This window comes from Xenopus laevis, chromosome 4S, assembly GCF_017654675.1.
Source record: "Xenopus laevis strain J_2021 chromosome 4S, Xenopus_laevis_v10.1, whole genome shotgun sequence".
NCBI lineage: Eukaryota > Metazoa > Chordata > Amphibia > Anura > Pipidae > Xenopus > Xenopus laevis.
In genome coordinates, this window is record NC_054378.1 from 20368363 (window position 1) to 20388425 (window position 20063).

Here is a 20063-nt window from a genome sequence, read left to right on the forward strand (position 1 = left end):
CCATGTTGAATGGGAGCAAAAGCCACTAATGCAAATACACAGGGGACCAGTGGAAGGCAGTAGTACATGATACAAGATATTTAATTGCATAGAAAACACAATAATGTTAGGTGCTACTGCTAATAATAGGGCCCCTCTGCTACTAATAAAATCAACCAATTGTTTATGTGGCTATGGAAAGCTGCCTGTACACCTGAAGATCTGCTCTGTTGGCAAGGTTGCCAAACGGGCAAATCTATGCCCTTTATGCCAACATTGACGTGGGGATATCAGGCTGATACAATCGTTGGTCTCCAATAAGCTACCAAGTCATTTTTAATATACAAGGACTAGAATTTTTTTAAGCTAATTTATGGCTGGTGTTGCACAACCATTAGTGCCACATAACTGCCCAGTGTTCATGTAGAGAGGATAAGTAAGCATGGGGAATTAGGCACAATAGGTAAACATGGAGACAGTAGGACAAGATGGTGACAGCAGGGCAGGATAGAGGTAGTAGGACAAGGTGCAGATAATAGGATAATATAGAGACAGTAGGACAAAATGGAGACAGTAGGGCAGGAAAGAGGTAGTAGAACAAGGTGCACATAATAGGATAACATGGAGACAGTAGAACAAGATGGGGACAGTAGGGAAAGATGGAGACAGTAGGACAAGATGGAGACAGTAGGACAAGGTGCAGATAATAGGATAGCATGGAGACAGTAGAACAAAATGGAGACAGTAGGACAAGATGGAGACAGTAGGGCAAGATGGAGACAGTACAGCAGGATAGAGGTAGTAAGTCAAGGTGCAGATAATAGGATCACATGGAGACAGTAGGGCAAGACTGAGACAATTAGGGTTAGATGCCACCACTAATGACAGCTCTAACAATGGGATCCTAGTTACCCAAGTGACCAGGCCTTACTCTAACCAAAGGTTGAAGACCACCTCCTTTGAGGAAACATAGCTCTGTAAATTCGACCTCTCTCTCTCTCTTTCCCCCCAGATTTAGTTTTGCAGTACAAACTCCCTGCAACCTTCATTCCATTCTCAAACTTCTCCAGAAATAACAACAATTCCAACATCCAAGAAAAATAACAGAATCCTCTTTATTTGGAGGGGCCGGTGCTCTAGGAAAGAAAGGTGAGGCGGTAAAACAGTTATACAGTAAAATCCGTGAACCATTTTCAAGTTTTAAGGCCAAAAAAGTTCAAAAATCTAAAATCCATGTGTTTTTAATGTTTTTCAGTCTTTAGTTAAAGTCCACACTAAAATCTGTGACTTAATCTTTCTTGAAATGTTATTGGGCCTCTCTTAGAAGAGTCCGGGGAGTAACCTATAGGGCACGGCGCTGGTGTAAAGCTTCCAGTCCTTCCCGTATTTACTCGAGCAGCGGTGTTCGTCCCTTATGCAGCGGTGCACCAGCAAGATGGTCATGTAGATGAAGTAGAAGTAAGGCAGGAGGTGGTCAAAGCCACAGGCCAGGCAGTACGCCAGGGACCCCATTAAATCTCCTGTGTAGTTTAAATGCCTCGCCACCCCCCAAAACCCTGAAATCATCAACTTGCTGTAGTGTCGCTTGCCGTCCGCTGACACGTAAAAACATTCGATGGATTTAGGCTTCTTCCCCCAGATCTTGCAGTTGCCGTTAGTGCGTCGGAAGAGGTCTTTCTGGTGATTGGTCATTCTGAAGATGTAATAGCCAATCAAACCGAGCAGGAGGACTGCAACGGCAGCAGTGGTAGAGAGCTCAACTGGGTTGTACACCAGATATAAACCCTAGGGGCAAACACAAGGTAAGGATAAACTTCGCCTAACTAATAATTCCATATACTATTGCATGTACCATAGACCAGTCCTCTGGTATTCTTTTTAAGATTAACTTAGAATAACTTTTTTACGTTTGTTAAAAGGAAATAACCCCATGCTCACAAGGTCTTCCTTTCCTCTACCCAACTGCATCAAAATGACATCAAGAATGGCCCTGTACCTAATGAAAGGCACCCTGTATCTGAACTGTGTTCATGCTCCTGATTGGCAGTTGCAGGGACAAGATTTTATGGTGACCCCAAACCTCACAATTCTGCCTTTTTGGTTCAGGTGCCAAGGGAGCAGGACTGTTTTAGTGGGGTCTGTTTGGTGTTGTTAGGTAAAGGGGAGGGTACTGGCTTGTACAAAGACCATATGTTTGGGTTTAGTTCCCCTTTAAGTGGACCCATTGGACATTAGGAGTTAGCCTTCTGATGTTAGAGGTTAGATGTGTCCAGTAGATGGCACCAAAGTCAACCTATGTGTGGTGCCCCAAGGCAGACTAGATGGACATATTGGATGAGAAATGCCTGTTGGAGTGTCTGCAGAATGGTGGCAGCCACTGGAGCATCAGGCGTGTTCAGGTTCCATCCCATGTCATTTGCATATCATGGGAGGGAACCATTACTAAATGATTGGTAAGACTTAACCTTATTCCTTCTTACCTGTAGGGTATAGAGGTAGGGCAACCAGACACAATCTCCCCATCCCAGATACCAGCCAAAGTGGTCATGGCAAATGTCAATAGTCTTCAGGTACCAGGATTCGTTCCAGAAAAAGTCCACTACATAGATTGCCTGTATAGCAAAAAATTAACACTCATCATCATACTATATTGTCTAAGGGAACTGGTTTGTCAGCTCCCACCCTCATACTGTATCTCTGGCAGTGCCAGCAAGTCCATCCTACCTGAAGAACATTGACCAGAATCATGGAGTTGGTGACCTGCCCGTAGAGCTCTTGCTGTTTGGCAGCATACGACAAGTTAATTAAGGTCCAGGCGACGATCCCGGGTCGCCCATTAAAGAACAGTTTGAAGTCAAACCACTTTCCAATGCGGGGGTTGAACTCAATGCCCATCATGTAGTCGTAGAAGAAATTGCCTGTGAATTTGCTACAATTAGAGACACAAACAGGGATCAGAATAAGATTCATTGGTTAGTCCCAGACCTTATCTCTCCCATCCACTCCACCAGGGTAACGTACCAGTCGTTGGCATTAGTGGGGAAGAAGTTGGCTTTCACCAAAGCGAAGGTGGCAACAGAATAGCCCAGGAGATTGGCGCACCACAGCAGCGGGATCCAGTTGTCAATGACAATGGTTGGGGAGAACCAGTGGAAATGGTAAGCATTGGCAAACCACAGGAGGTGGGTAATAGTCCAGGCCTGCAGTCCGTTGACTTGGTACTTGTTTATCAAGCCTGAAAAGGGTAGAGGTGTTACTTGCAGTTAGTACCAGGGGGCACAGTCTGATAGGTTGTGGTCTAGCTAATTTAAAGGGGGTACACTAAGATAAAGGAGGACACAAAGTTTGTCTATGACCAGGTCTGCCATCTGAAATTATGAAGCCCAAAGTTAGCATGGCCATTTGGAAAACAGGGCCTCATTGGTTGCCTGATCAGATGGACCTGCCAATAAGTATGGGGCCTCCATAAAAAAAGGCCTGGGTACATGGCCACACTTCTGATCCGCTTATAGCAAAACCACACATGGGCGACCCAACCAGCCCTTTCTTGTGGACCACAAATAGAAATTTCTAAGGGTCTCTGGAGTACCCCCTCGAAGACAGCCATGTCTATGTCAGTATTGTGTTTTTTTTTTGCACTGAAAGTCTTGCAATGCTGGGATCCCAGGTTTTATTTCACCCAAAACATAATCAGCATGGGTTCAGTCCGAAACACTTAGTGGCCATTCAACCAACTTCTGCTGGCCTGGGACCTAGCAATGAGACGGCCCTATGCACCTTGGCCAAGCTCAGGGCAAAGGCCCCTTTCCAAGGGATCTTCTGACTTTGTGAGCATGGGAAATTAGATTGTAAACTTCACTGATGCACAGATTGATGGTATTCTCATCCATGGGAAGAAGTTATCTTTACTCACCAGCAGGAGTCCTTGCTCCTTCTTGCACTCCTCCCTCGTAACCAGGCACAAATTTATGTAAGATATCAGGAAGGAACATATACAGGAACACCTGTCACATTAGCATAATGATTAACCGTTGAGTATGAGGTTAAAGGGGAACTACAACCATGCACAATAACAGAAAATGTAACTCTAAGCAGCTTTCAGACATACGGTACATTCCATCTAATTCCACCTTACCTGGAAAGAGACCCACGCTAGGTAGATCTTGACGGCAGTCCAGGTGAGTGCGGGAGTCTTGTCCCAGATGTCGGACAGCCGCGCTTTGCCAGAGTATAGGTCCAGGACTGGGGCGGTGAGGGCGCACTGGTACTGATCACACGACATGACAAAGTAGTAGACTATCAGCGGAGCAAACGCCAACAGGAATATGACTGAGGCCAATGAGAAGTAATCGACTTCCCTGCAATGGGAGAGAAGGTTTAGTTTCACCTTGCCGTAAAATGCGTGAGGCAATGGGGTAAACAATAGATGCCCCGAGTCCATCAGAAGCCCCTAGCAATGAAATGAAGCAATGGAACTTACCAAGCTCTGCCCCACTGGCCCACATGTTGCTTTTCTCCATTGGCCACTTTCTTGTCCCCCCTGGATGCATTCGCTCTTCTCCGCTCTCCCATTTTCTGCTGAAAGAGACAAGAAATTAGTTTTGGGCTCAAGGATATAAAAATCTCAGGGAGTGGATTGGGCATGAAGGATTGGTCAGGTTTAATGTATTTACAAGGGTTGGCTATTTAGAACCATGAGGAGTAACTTCTGCCAAAGAATGGGGAGGTTCATGTGTTATCATTTTCCATTTGCTGAACCACAGGTTGTTTATTAGGGCCTTAAGCATTAAATGTAGAAGGTACATGGGATCCCCCAGGGAGCATGAACCCCCCATTCTCACCATTACAATGAATTTACTTTCATCCAATCACAATATGGAATGTATTAATAAAATGCAATAGGATGGCCACACTTATGTGTTGGGCAGAATTAACCTTTTCATGGCCTCCCCTTCTTCCCTTCCTTCTTTGCCTGAGGCTAAAACTCTCTCAGCCATTACATTTCCTTCTCAGCAGGGGCCCCCAGCACCCCAGGGCTCAAACATTCCATTGTTTTGTCATTTAAATTGCTGCTTTTGTTGCCACATCAGCTGTTTTTACCCCCCCACCTTCTCCTTTACTAAATGTGTATTGACTTCCTTATTAACCCATTGCTTGTCTGACTTCTGTTCAAGCCCCCCACGAAGGTACAATATTGGCCCAGAGCTCCCCTTTGCTCATAACAAGGTTACAGATATCAGGGCCGGAACTAGGGGTAGGCAGAGTAGGCACGTGCCTAGGGCGCAAAGCTGGGGGGGCGCCAGGCACGTACCTGCTCTGACGCCTACCCTATTGTCCGGTCCCGTCTCCCCCCCGACTGGCATGAATATTTTGTGGTAATAATGCGCTTCTGCGCATGTGCGCTCAAGCGCACTTTGGCACATGCGCGCTCGAGCACGCACTCAGCCGGCGCCGTGCCCAGCCAGGTTGCCTAGGGCGCCTGGCTGGGTTGACTGGATATTTGTTACCTGGTGGCTGTATTCTTTGTGTGCCAGTCTGAAGCTGCAATTAGATTATTGTGCCAAAGCACAGCCGGGTACTGAGGAACAAGATCATATTACATATCACTTGCCAATGTTTATAGAAACGAAGAAACACAATAATGAATAATGCTTGTTTGTGTCTCTCAAGGGTGGCACAGGGTACAGGTAGGCACAGACTTGGTGGTGAGCAGACACCCACAGCCATATTTAGCCCCCATGACCAAAGCTGGAGAATCTGTGATACTAAAATGCCCCAAATCACCTCCAATTTCCCCTTCGGGGAGTCGTTATGATGTTATTATTATAATGTTGTTGTAGACGACGCATTTCACACGCACACCTTTGGGAAGCAGTGGCAGGTGGGCTGCACACACAGGAAGCCAAATGGCTTGTCAGCTGACAAAACCCAGTGTGAGGAATCAGCACCCAGGACCCCCCTCCAGTGGGAGGAAACCCACACAGGAAGGATTGCATCCTAATAGCAGCCTGGTCACAGACACGAGAACTTGGTGCTGCAACATAACACTCCCCCAAAATCTCATGCATATACCCACACAGTAAGTAACACCTAAATGAGCTATTCATTAACCCTTTATCTGCCAGGGGAGTGAACCTCCACCCTCCAAGGTTTGTGCAGGGGGGCTTAAACCCAAGCTTTGGGCTTGTCCTTGTGCTGCTAATAGAGATAATACCACTGGACCTTCCCCCGGGGGCTGAAGTCCAACAGATCTCTGGAGATAATACAGAAAGGAAGGTTACACTCAGGAATTGTACAATAGAAACGCAGCCTTCCACCCTCCTACAACTCCCAGCATCCTCAGAACAGCTGGTTAGTTAAACATTATTTAGTTACATTCCTTTAACAATAATGGCATTGGTTCATATTTAAAGGGGCAGTTAACCTTTCCAGTTACCTTTACCATAGCGACCTTGCAACTGGCCTTTATTTTGTGTGTGTGTATTTATATAATGGTTTCTAGGATGGTGGGCCCTGGCAACCAGAATTATATTACCATGTCATTTCTCCTTTAATTAGCACTTTTACCAGGGTGTTTGGTGAACACGCTCTCAGCCCTGATCTAGACTTGCCTCTAGAAAAGATAAAGTAGGAATCCGTTACTCAGGGTACTGCTGAATTCTGGAATCTGCTGGGAGTTCTCTCATTTACGTGGTTGACTTGAATGTAAGTAGGGATGCACCGAATCCAGGATTCGGTTCGGGATTGACCAGGATTCGGCCTTTTTCCACAGGATTCAGATTCGCCCGAATCCTTCTGCCTGGCCGAACCGAATCCTAATTTGCATATGCAAATTAGGGGCGGGCAGGGAAATCGCGTCACTTTTTGTCACAAAACAAGGAAGTAAAAAATGTTTTCCCCTTACCACCACTAATTTGCATATGCAAATTCGGATTTGGTTCAGTATTCAGCCGAATCTTTCGCAAAGGATTCGGCAGAATCCAAAATAGTGGATTCGGTGCATCCCTAAATATAAGTCACTATACAAGCAGCTAATCAGATTTATTGCTTCTTCTCCGCGTCCTGTACAGCGCCATGGACCATGTTAGCACTATACAGGTGAATGACAGTAACAATTGCCCCACAGTTCATGCATAGGAGTAGATCAGGTAAATACCCTTTAGTCCAAGACACAGATATTGCGTTAAGTAGACGCCCTGTGGCCCAGGGAAGGGAGTTCCCATTATAAGAATGCGCCCAAGGAGAAACTTCACTTCACCTCTCTTTGTACCTAGAAGAATATTGTATTCTATCTGTAAAACCCAGTCTGAATGTCATTGTACAGCCAGCACCCACTGACAGCCACAGCCCATAGATGGGTGACTAAATCCCAATAAACCTGCATTTCTCCCTTGCTGAAAAGTGTGCCCCTTTCTTGTTGCTTATCAACTGTATCAGCCCTGTTCAATAGAAGAAGAAAAAGGTGCTCCTTTGTGTAAGGCAATTAAGAGAACCGCACGATTCCACTGAGATTTCATAAAAGATAAGTGCTCCCACTTAAAGCTAAAGGGCACAAATGGATCTTAAATATTCTATGTTCTGTGATGGGAGGAAATATTTTAAATATGTATGAATGGTACAAAATGCTTTTCCCATATAGAGATAGCATTTCCCTTTAAGGATCCATTACCTACAGGTTGTAGTTGTACTTCCCCTCGTATTTTATTAATAGCCGTTTAGTGGTTTGGGGGAATCTACTGACTACTATCTTCAGCACTGTCTATTGCAACATTACAGCTGGAGTAATAGTAGGGATATGCTACAATAGTGTCTGTACTGTGTATACTACATGGAAAAACATTGAGATAAAAGACTTTGGGAAGGGAGTGCGACTGGGATAGCAAGTATAGTAGGAAGAGATGGTGCCTATAGTAACAGTGGGATAATAGTCTCTGGGAAGGGAGTGTGACTGTGGGATAGCAGGTGCAGTAGGGAGAGATGGTGCCTATAGTAACAGTGGGATAATAGTCTCTGGGAAGGGAGTGTGACTGTGGGATAGCAGGTATAGTAGGAAGAGATGGTGCCTATAGTAAGAGTGGGTTAATAGTCTCTGGGAAGGGAGTGTGGCTGTGGGATAGCAGGTATAGTAGGGAGATATGGTGCCTATAGTAACAGTGGAATAATAGTCTCTGGGAAGGGAGTGTGACTGTGGGATAGCAGGAATAGTAGGAAGAGATGGTGCCTATAGTAACAGTGGGGATAATAGTCTCTGGGAAGCGAGTGTGACTGTGGGATAGCAGGTATAGTAGGGAGAGATGGTGTCTATAGTAACAGTGGTATAATAGTCTCTGGGAAGGGAGTGTGACTGTGGGATAGCAGGAATAGTAGGGAAAGATGGTGCCTATAGTAACAGTGGGATAATAGTCTCTGGGAAGGGAGTGTGACTGTGGGATAGCAGGAATAGTAGGGAGAGATTGTGCCTATAGTAACAGTGGGATAATAGTCTCTGGGAAGGGAGTGTGACTGTGGGATAGCAGGTATAGTAGGGAGAGATGGTGCTTATAGTAACAGTGGGATACTACTAACCCTAAATAAATACACTGTTACAATGTGCTGATTGTGGGTTGTTGAGTACAGAGATACACACAGGTTCAAGGATAATTTGCAGAGTACAACTGGTAATAGGAACAAGCCAGATCATGATACAGAGCAGCACCGTGTAAAACACTTACACAAGGGAGTAATCATGGGATATGGATTATACAAGCAAGAGGAAGATACACAAAGTGCAACATTGTATCTAATCCCTTGAGCATGAGACGTCAGATCCCCCCACTGGTTAATATTTACCCGGCTGAGCTCAGGGGCACCAATGGGTCAGTAGAGAGAATAGAAGCTGCAGCTGAATCAGAACTGACAAATATAATAAATGATACCAATATAAACAACATCCAATGACAAATAAATCGCAAGGTATTTTTTTTTTGTTCTCGTTAACCCTTGTCAGCACCCAAGTAGCGCTGAGTATAAATCTACCCCCCGGGTGTCTGAAATATAAATGATACAAGGGCAAATCCTGCTGCAGTGCATTGTGGGATTGTTACCTCTTTGTGTGGCGCTTATGTGGCCCCAGCAGCTGTCCCCATGCAGTTCCTTTGTGAGAGCAGAATGGTGTAAGTGCAGCCTCCTCTCCTCTGTGTCGCTGCCTCCAGGCCCCTCCCACTAGTGTCGCACACTCGCCCTCAACCAATAGAACGAACAGACACAACCACATCACCGCCCCCGGCACACCTGGATTGGTGCATCTCCCTGAAACCACCATCTGACACCATCCCAAGCCATAGAGACTCCTGCTGTGTAAATACAAGTAGTGTGCGATATTCGCTGTGTGAGGGGTGGGCTGTAACCCAATTAATAACGTCACCAAGGGCCACCGACTGGCTACACGTGGGATAACATGCCCCCACTTTCAGTAGTAAGGATATTAGAAGTCACTGAGGGGTTCTGTGACCATATAAAGGCACAAGGCTGCAGGCTGAGTTATACAGGGAACTCTGAGTATTACTCATGTATTATAAGGGATAATGTATCCCCTACTGTAAATGATAAGGATATTAGAAGTCACTGAAGGGTTGTTCTGTGACCATATAAAGGCACAAGGCTGCAGGCTGAGTTATACAGGGGACTCTGAGTATCACTCATGTATTATAAGGGATAATGTACCCCCTACTGTAAATGATAAGGATATTAGAAGTCACTGAAGGGTTGTTCTGTGACCATATAAAGGCACAAGGCTGCAGGCTGAATTATACAGCGAGCTCTGAGTATCACTCATGTATTATAAGGGATAATGTACCCCCTACTGTAAATGATAAGGATATTAGAAGTCACTGAGGGGTTCTGTGACCATATAAAGGCACAAGGCTGCAGGCTGAGTTATACAGGGGACTCTGAGTATCACTCATGTATTATAAGGGATAATGTACCCCCTACTGTAAATTATAAGGATATTGGAAGTCACTGAGGGGTCCTGTGACCAAATAAAGACACAAGGCTACAGGCCGAGTTATACAGGGGACTCTGAGTATCACTCATGTATTATAAGGGATAATGTACCCCCCACTGTAAATGATAAGGATATTAGAAGTCACTGAGGGGATCTGTGACCATATAAAGACACAAGGCTGCAGGCTGAGTTACAAGTTATGGCGCAATTAATGGAATTAATGGCACTTGAAATGATAAATCTACTGGAATGTAAATGAATGCTCATTAGTTTAATTACAATTTACTCATCTTTAATACAAGAGTAAACTGAAGTTGACATGGAAGAAGAATTTGACGGCTGCTTGAGTTGTTGTCCCATCTGGTCTCCCCGTTCCCTAAATCATTATTAGGTGAGTTTTATTAAGGTTCTCTATCACTTTATATTTAGGGGAACCATGTGTCTGTCCCAGACTTTCTCCCACTATATGTCTAGATGTTGCTGTAAATACCAACCCCTCTGAACTTCCTATATCCCGTCCTGATCAGTCCATTAAAGGGGTTGTTCCCCTTTAAAGTAAATTTGTCACTGAAATAAAAAAGCCAGCGCCAAAGGCACGGGAGACAGACAAACAGGCAAATAGGGTAATATTGTTTTGCGATTTTGCCTGTTTGTCTGTCTCCCGTGCCTTTGGCGCTGGCTTTTTTATTTCAGTGACAAATTTGCGGACTTGGAGGGATAGAAGTGGGAGCCGGCTGGGATTTGTGGATACAATTGAACCTTGGGCCTACCTTTCTTTTAGGACCCCTTTAAAGTAACACTTAAGATGTAGAGAGGGATATTCTGAGACAATTTGCAATTGGTTTTCATTTTTTGTTTTAGTGGTTTTTGACTTATTTAGATTTGTATTCAGCAGCTCTACAGTTTGCAGTTTCAGCCATCTGGTTGCTGGGGTCCAAATTCCCCTAGCAACCATGTACTGATTTGAATAAGAGACTGGAATATGAATAGGAGAGGCCTGAATAGGAAGATGAGGAATAAAAAGTAGCAATAACAATACATTTGTAGCCTTACAGAGAGTTTGAGCCAACTCCCCCTATGTTTGTGTCACTGATGTGCCCCATGGAAGAATTAGGGGTCAGACCAAAGTCACATAAGCCTGGGGGGGAGGGGTAGTATTTAATATTTGTTGTTGGGTTATAAGCTCTGTTTTGCATATTGTGCGTACAACACATTCCTGCCATGTTTACTGATCAAGGTGATACACGTACGTCACTATTTGTGTACAAACAACCCTATGGTTCTCTAGTGAGTAACCAGCCCGGGAAGTGCAATTAGCACAATGGGAGGAGCGCGGGCACAATAAATCACAATATGTCACAATAAAAGCAATCAATGCATTATAAGTCTGGTATGTGTGCATTCTATACAATACTGACATCAACCACATTGTTTAGAAAGATATTCACTGCAGTCTCAGTGGGAGACGATGGGGAAGATTTCTCTCTCCCAGTTTAGTCACCTCTGTAGAATGAATGGGGGGTATTTCATAAACAGCAAGTTAGTTCTTCTCCAGCCAAGACTACAATTCCCACAATGCCCAGCGGCTTCTTTGCAGCTCTATGAATTTTTTTTTAACCAAGAGCAGAAGTTTTCAGATTATTTTTGCAGATGTCGCCACCTAGTGGTGGACAGCAGGATCTGTGAACCGGCAAGTCTGATTCCGGAATAGATCAGCAGTGCACCCAACTCCCGGCTCTGTGTGTGTCGGACTCGGTGACGTTGTGCTGCACGTGCTGTGGAACATAAGGGACGCGCCAGACGTTTTGAGAGAAACAGAGTCACTGCCAGTGGAGATGCCACATGCCTGTCCAACCATGAAACAAGAAGCTGGGCGCAGTTAAAGGGCCACGCCAGACACTCAGTAATGTATGGAGATCCTGTTGGATGGGAGGCGGCATTGACATTGTAAGACTCTGTTTCTTTAATTCAAAATGTCTTTTGGTTGCTAGGGAACCCCTGACCCTAGCAATGAAACTGCCCTCGATGCTTGACAGGGAAATCACGTGACTTTTTGTCATAAAACAAGGAAGTCAAAATTTTTTTCCCCTTCCAACCTCATATGCAAATTAGGATTCAGTTCGGTATTTGCAAAAGATTCGGGGGTTGGTTAGATTCGATGCATCCCTACTTGACGACCCCCAGAAATACCCCTGTAGCCCAGTGATTTGTTACTGACAGGCAGGAGGGCACATAGGAATGTTATTGCACCTTCTGGTCTTTAAATACCCCCACCCTCAATACTTCCACATCTCCAGGCCCCCAATCACTCCACCAGTGGTGAATCTTCTTTAAATCGTCTTTAACCCCACCACCCTTTATTTTGACTGATTTTGGGTGCCCCATTAAGCACCTATTGCACCCCTGCAGTTTCTCTTCTTGAAATCATCATCATTACCTCCCCCCACTACAACGCCAGTGGTGCTTCCTGTTTAAATTGACCCCAGGCTGTTGCACCCCATGTTTAGGAAGAAGTGACCCAGTGTGTGCGGTACATTCAGAGCTCAGTGATAGCTCCTCCCCTTTACTCTCACCTGTCCCTTGTGGCACCTTGGGCTGGGCCCCCGCATGGCTTGGTAACATCAGAACCCATCCCAGATGCCAAGAGCTGCACAGACTCAGTAGAAGGGAATTGGGGAGTGAGATGTCAGCGTGTCAGTGGCATGAACTTCAGATTTAAATGGACGATTGGGGCCAATTAATTTGCCTCTTTATTGCCCTGCTGGTATTCTGTCTGTGGTAGATGCTCCTCACCTCTTGTTCCTCATTTGACCCCTATGTCCCAGTACCTACCTTGCCTGTCCCACTGCCTATCTTGCCTATCCCAGTACCTACCTTCTTTGTTCCAGTAACTACCTTGCTAAGCCAGTACCTACCCTGTCTGCTCCACTACCTACCATGCCCATCCCAGTACCTACCTTGCCCGTTCCAGTACATACCTTGCCTGTTCCAGTACCTACCTTGTCTCTTTCAGTACCTACCTTGCCTTTCCACTACCTACCTTGCCTGTCCCAGTACCTACCTTGCCCATCCAAGTACCTATCTTGCCTGTCCCACTACCTACCTTGCCTGTTCCACTACTTACCTTGCCCATCCCAGTACCTACCTTGCCTGTCCCAGTACCTACCTTGCCTGTTCCAGTACCTACCTTGCCCATCCCAGTTCCCAACTTGCCTGTCCCATTACCTACCTTGCAATCCCAGTAACTACCTTGCCTGTTCCAGCACCTACCTTGTCTCTTCCAGGCCCTACCTTGCCTGTCCCAGTACCAGCACTTTGCTCATCTCTGTACAGGAAACAGTGTGGGAGAATATTAGGGGACACAGACAATTCCTGGGAGTCATGGGCTCCCCAATATTAATCCTCCATGAATATGTGCCAGTCTGCCTGGATACTACCATCAGGGTAGGGCTGAGGATAACGTAGTGGAATGGAACCCATAGAATTATCATCAGTGTGGGGTGTCATAAGAAAAGAGGTGCTGGGTTATATAAAAGGTACTGATTGTAATATACAGGTAGGACTGATATACAGGAGAACTGAGAATCTCATACTCAGAAAGTATATTATATAGAAGAGTATTTGAATGTAATGAATACATGTAGGGGCTACAGCTGTTTTCCAGTACAACTGGGACATGAATTTACTGGATATAAAGGCTCCTTCCTTTTCCTAATGATGTAGGCTTTGCTGATTGGACAGCCTCTACAGGTGTATAGAGGATTCTCTAAAGTGATTGGCTGCCCTTGGCCAGGACTAACTGGAGATAAAGGGGTGCGGGCAGTGGACTGATGATGATCCTGTTCATGGGAAAGAGATGGACCGTGACAGAGGTCAGTACCTGCAGTTACATAGGAGAACAGCAGAGGGCAGTAGCATTCTACATTTCAGTCACTTGCTTTATTTATTTATTTACATGTTTGAAACCCAGACAATCCCATCCCATAAGATAAAGCTACTAAGCTGAGTCTTGCTGGGAATGCTGGGAGTTCTGTTACTGCATAGTGGGATTACAGTGGGTGGCTCCTGCTGAAGGACCTCTGGCAGAGCAGTCTATTTGTCTATTTGTAGCCGGGATCATTGAAGTTTCCTGCAGAACATTTCTGTGCCCAATTCCCAGCACCCACTGACACCCTCCTTAACCATAAAGCCCCCCCACCCCCAGGATTACAGAGAGAAATCAGCACTGAGAATAAAAGATGACAATCTAATTTTAGATTGTTTTCCAGTACAACTGGGACATGAATTTACTGGATATAAAGGCTCCTTCCTTTTCCTAATGATGTAGGCTTTGCTGATTGGACAGCCTCTACAGGTGTATAGAGGATTCTCTAAAGTGATTGGCTGCCCTTGGCCAGGACTAACTGGAGATACAGGGGTGCGGGCAGTGGACTGATGATGATCCTGTTCATGGGAAAGAGATGGACCGTGACAGAGGTCAGTACCTGCAGTTACATAGGAGAACAGCAGAGGGCAGTAGCATTCTACATTTCAGTCACTTGCTTTATTTATTTATTTACATGTTTGAAACCCAGACAATCCCATCCCATAAGATAAAGATACTAAACTGAGTCTTGCTGGGAATGCTGGGAGTTCTGTTACTGCATAGTGGGATTACAGTGGGTGGCTCCTGCTGAAGGACCTCTGGCAGAGCAGTCTATTTGTCTATTTGTAGCCGGGATCATTGAAGGTTCCTGCAGAAAATTTCTGTGCCCAATTCCCAGCACCCACTGACACCCTCCTTAACCATAAAGCCCCCCCCCCACCCCCAGGATTACAGAGAGAAATCAGCACTGAGAATAAAAGCTGATAATCTAATTTTATTTAGGAAAGCTAAACCTTGGGAGGTTTGCCATAAGTACTATGGAAGTGTAATGTTCTCTTTATCTGCCTCTCTTATTGGACTTGGCAGTTTGGTTCCGTGATTGCCCGCTGGTGAAAACTTACATTTTCTTCAGCTTTGGGCGATGTGGCCCAGCCTCCTTTCGGGAATACCCATTGGCTCCTCCCCTTTTTGTGTCATGGCCTGACGGCTGGACCCCATATTGTGTCACAGTCTGCCCCTTAATTTCCGCCCCCACCACTGGCCGGTAATTCTTTTTTTAAAAGGTGGCAATCCTAGTGGCAGTGGGGGCTGTGGGTGCCCTGGGATCCCAAGTTTCCCCCACTCACACCTACTACTAGTACTATCCTGTCTCACACTTACTCTTACTGTTCTGTCTCTCCTCCTCACACCTACTACTACTATTCTGTCTTACCTACTTACACCTACCATTACTTTACTATCCAGTGTCTCCTGCTCACACTTACTGCTACTATTCTTTCTTTCCCTTTCAAAACAACTTCTACTATCCTTTCTCTCCTACTCACACCTACTATCCTGTCTCCTGCTCACTACTACTACTATTCCTTCTCTTCCACTCACATCTACTACTACTACGATCCTGTCTCTCCCACTCACATCTACTACTACTACTGCTACTATTACATCTCTCCCACTCACATCTACTACTACTACTACTACTCACACCTGCAGGGCCGGCCTTAGGCCTATTGGACCAATTGGGCCCAATAGTGCCCCGCACCTCTGGGGGCCCCGCACCACAGGGCAGCACAGATAATATTTCCCTCAGCACATGATGCTACCTTTCCTGCCCCCAACTTTGAGAGTCCAGCCCACCCCAAATCCATAGGTCCAGCCCACCCCCAACTCTGATAAGCCAGCCTATCCCCCAACTCCATAGGTCTAGCCTGCCCCCAACTCTCATAGGCCCAGCTTTCCTCCAACCTTGATAGGCCCTGCCTGCCCCCAATCCAACCAAGCCTGCTCCCAAGCTGAATCGGCCCAGCCTGCCCCAAACTAATTGGCCCAGTCCACTCTCCTATTTCCTCCCTTTCTCTCTTACCCTGTGTGCCCCTATTATGTGCCCCTATTTCATCCCTCTCACTCTCTTACCTTGTCTGTCCCTTTCCTTTCTATTTTGTGCCTGTATGCCCTTATTTTAATAAATACTTGGTGTGTCAGTAGCCAGCAACACTATGTCTAGGGGCCCCACCAACATGGTCCCAATTGGGCCCCGCATTTGATAGGATCAGCCCTCCTGCTAGTACTATCTTGTGAATCCTACTCACACCTACTACAACTTTTCCATCTCTCCCACTCACATCTACTATTACTACTATCCCGTCTCTCCCAATTACATCTACCACTACTGCTACTATTCCGTCTCTTCCACTCACATCTACTCCTTCTGCTACTATTCTCTCTTCCACTCACATCTTCACATCTACTACTACTACTAATATTCTGTCTCACCTACTCACACTTACTATTACTATCTTGTGTCTCCTACTCACACCTACTACTACTATTCCATCTCTCCCACTCACATCTACTATTACTACTATCCAGTCTCTCCCACTCATATATACGACGACTGCTGCTACTATTACATCTCTCCCACTCACATCTACTACTACTATTCTGTCTCACCTACTATTACTATCTTGTGTCTCCTACTCACACCTACTACTATTATTCTGTATTTCCCATTCGCATCTTACTACTACTATTCTGTCTCACCTACATACACCTTTTACTATTGTGTGTCTCCTACTCACACCTACTACTAATTCCATCTCTCCTACTCACACCTGCTACTACTACTATGCTGTCTCTCCCACTCACATCTACTACTACTATCCTGTCTCTCCTACCCCCACCAGTTGCTATCCTGTCTATCTACTTGTTCTACAACTCTGTCCGACTCACCATTCTTTCTCTACCACCCCTGCTGAATGGTACAATCCTGTCTGAGTGCAGAGCATTTGAGTGCAGGGATTGGATACAGTTGATACAGTAAATACAATACTCGGGGAGCAGCAGGATAAAATCACATTGACCTGACAGAATATAAATACTCATCAGAGAATAGCGGAGAACATAATCCGACCCCCACACCATAAATAATGTATCAAGAATCCAAGTGTAGTTGGCGGGGGTCCCAAGAGCAGAATACAGGGATCAGACAGGTCTGTAATTAGGTTTTGTATCACGCCGGGACACAACAATAATACCTTGAAAATAAAGTGTCACTGAATTTATAGGGCGGCAGTTAGAAGGAACAGTCAATAGTCTGGCGATGATGTGACAACTGGGAGTGAGACCGCGGGAAATTCCATTAAGGAATCAATACTTGTCAAGAAGTGGAAATTGGTATGAAAATAGCCGACATGTCACAACCCACGGAACCAGAGGTTCTCATCAGTTTCATCAGACTGGGGCACCTCTATATTCAGTCTGTGTCCCTGCACCCCAACATCTCATTCCCAAACCAATGGGGTTAATATGAATTTGCCCCTCCCTTTTCTGCTATAACCGCCCGGTGCTTCTGGGAAGGGTCCCACTAGATGTTGGAACATTGTTGCTGGGAGTTGTTGCTGGGAGTTGCTTACATTCAGCCACAAGAGCATTAGTCAGGTTGGGGCACTGATGGTGGGGATCAGGCTCACGGTCAGGGTTCCAATTCATCCCACAGGGGTTCAGTTGGGTTGAGGGCTCTGTGCAGTCAGGTTCTTCCCATCTCAGCAAACCCAATCAGTATGGACCTGGCTCTGTGTATGGGACATTATTGTGCTCGAACAGGAATGCACGTTTCATAATGGCCAGCAGGGGCTGCTGTGGGACAGCAAATATCACTTCCTTTTCTTAAAGTCATGTAGGGGCTGTAAATGTTTGACTTGTACCTGCTGCTCCTTCAGCTGTTTCAGCTCATTGCATGACGGGTGGTGGGGGGGAGGTATAGTTCAACAACAACAGCATGGCCACAGGTTTCATAACCAGGTATAAAGGTGTCAAGTCTGTAATGGCCAAAGCAATTTGCAATGCTGGGATGGTTGGCAGGTACATAAATGATATTGGCAATAGAAGGGGGAGGAAGAACCAAACACACCTGAGAACTTTCGGGTAGAGACGCCGGATCAAAGCCCATGGTAGAAAGATGGGCTGTATGGAATTCTAATAGGAACCCATGGATGGTGGGGTCAGCTATTCTGCATTTAAGTCAAACTGATTCTCACTTTGTTTTTGGTTAAATTAAAGCAAGACCCCAGCATGTGCCTTTATAGTGACCATGGGCGTTATTTCATGACTCATGACCAAGTCACAGGGGGTTCTGGGGTAAGAAATTAAAGCCTTGTGTACTGCTGGGACATTGCACCTCAGTTGTAAGGTTGACAACCATGAGTTGTATATACTGAATATATATATATATATATATATATATATATATATATATATATATATATATATATATATATATATATATATATATATATCTTTACAAATGAGGTGCACACTGGGAACATTTATAGAAGTAAAAAAGCAGGTCCTGTTTTTACATTCAGATTTTTTACTTCTATAAATGTTCCCAGTGTGCACCTCATTTTTTGGATTTTTGTATGCGGCATCTGAATGGTAGCACCTGGGTCAAATATTGATTATTATTTGTTTAGTGGTGTGCTGAACATATTAGACTATTTATATATATATATATATATATATATATATATATATATATATATATATATATATATACACACACACACACACACACACACACACACACACACACACACACACACACACACACACATATATATATAAATATATATATATATATATAAATATATATAGCGCCCCCTACTGTCATTTCTAAGAATATTAGATATTAGTGCACCATACTGTGTATTAAGCCTCTTGATTGTGTTTACTTTGACCCAAATACAACCCCTATATATAAAGAGAGAGAGAGAGAGAGAGAGCAAAAGTGAACTCATAGTGAACCTATGTAGCTATATACCCCTATATACAGTAAGGTCCATAAAACTTTGGACAGAGACAACTTTTTTCTAGTTTTGGTTCTGTACATTACCACAATGCATTTTAAATGAAACAACTCAGATGCAGTTGAACTGCAGATTTCAGTTTTAATTCAGTGGGTTGAACAAAAAGATTGCATAAAACTGTGAGGAACTAAAGCCTTTTTTTAACACAATCACTTCATTTCAGGGGCTCAAAAGTAATTGGACAAATTAAAAAACTGAAAATAAAATGTTCATTTCTAATACTTGGTTGAAAACCCATTGCTGCCAATGACAGCCTGAAGTCTTGAATTCATGGACATCACCAGATTCTGGGTTTCCTCCTTTTTAATGCTCTGCCAGGCCTTTACTGCAGCGGCTTTCAGTTGCTGTTTGTTTGTGGGCCTTTCTGTCCGAAGTTTAGTCTTCAATAAGTGAAATGCAGCTCAATTGGGTTCACATCAGGTGACTGACTTGACCATTCAACAATATTCCACTTCTTTGCTTTAACAAACTCCTGGGTTGCTTTGGCTGTATGTTTTGGGTCATTATGAAACGCCTCCCAATCAATTTGACTGCATTTAGCTGGATTAGAGCAGACAGTGTCTCTGAACACCTCAGAATTAATTCGTCTGCTTCTGTCCTGTGTCACATCATGGATAAACACTAGTGTCCCAGTGCCACTGGCAGCCATGCAAGCCCAAGCCATCACACTGCCTCCCAAATGTTTTATAGAGATGTGGTATGCTTTGGATCATGAGCTGTTCCACGCCTTCTCTATACTTTTTTCTTGTCATCATTCTGGTAGAGGTTGATCTTGGTTTCATCTGTCCAAAGAATGTTTTTCCAGAACTGTGCCGGCTTTTTTAGATGTTTTTTTTTTTTTTATAGCAAAGTCCAATCTAAACTTTCTATTTTTGATGCTTATGAGTGGCTTGTACCTTGCAGTGCACCCTCTGTATTTACTTTCATGCAGTCTTCTCTTTATGGTAGACTTGGATATCGATACGTCTACCTCCTGGAGAGTGTTGTTCACTTGTTTGGCTGTTGTGTGTCAGGGGGCCTATCGGCTCCCAGCGGGAGATGTCCAGACCAAGGAGGAAGCTTAGGGCAATAAGTCCAAGTTTGCGGTATCCTAAAGGGTAAGGCGTTATCATAGTCAAATTCAGGCAAATTTTTAATAAGGCAGGCAGCAAGG

General features: G+C 44.7%; 1 protein-coding gene across 2 annotated transcripts; it reads right to left on the minus strand.

Moving 5' to 3' along the window:
* Positions 1-1069: 1069 nt before the first annotated feature.
* Positions 1070-9217, minus strand: dhcr7.S (7-dehydrocholesterol reductase S homeolog). 2 transcript variants are annotated; one of them, XM_018259350.2, is made up of 8 exons: positions 9063-9217; positions 4460-4557; positions 4115-4337; positions 3893-3983; positions 3001-3214; positions 2704-2908; positions 2460-2591; positions 1070-1764 (listed from the first exon to the last, which is right to left on the minus strand). In XM_018259350.2, the coding sequence occupies exons 2-8, from the start codon at positions 4549-4551 to the stop codon at positions 1300-1302; spliced, it is 1422 nt and encodes a 473-aa protein (XP_018114839.1). In that variant the 5' UTR covers positions 4552-4557; positions 9063-9217; the 3' UTR covers positions 1070-1299. The 2 variants fall into 2 exon arrangements, with proteins under 2 accessions (XP_018114839.1, NP_001079586.1); NM_001086117.1 differs by having other exon boundaries at positions 1075-1764; positions 4460-4554; positions 9063-9114.
* Between the last annotated feature and the right edge of the window lie 10846 nt (positions 9218-20063).

What these genes read in the sequence shown, in the direction of transcription:
- dhcr7.S (XM_018259350.2), bottom strand. Translation starts at nt 4,551, where the DNA reads ATGGGAGAGCGGAGAAGAGCGAATGCATCCAGGGGGGACAAGAAAGTG. An exon ending in TAGCGTGGGTCTCTTTCCAG is followed by an intron (nt 3,984 to 4,114) that starts GTAAGGTGGAAT and finishes CTAATGTGACAG; the next exon opens with GTGTTCCTGTATATGTTCCT. An exon ending in CCTACCTCTATACCCTACAG is followed by an intron (nt 1,765 to 2,459) that starts GTAAGAAGGAAT and finishes GTTTGCCCCTAG; the next exon opens with GGTTTATATCTGGTGTACAA.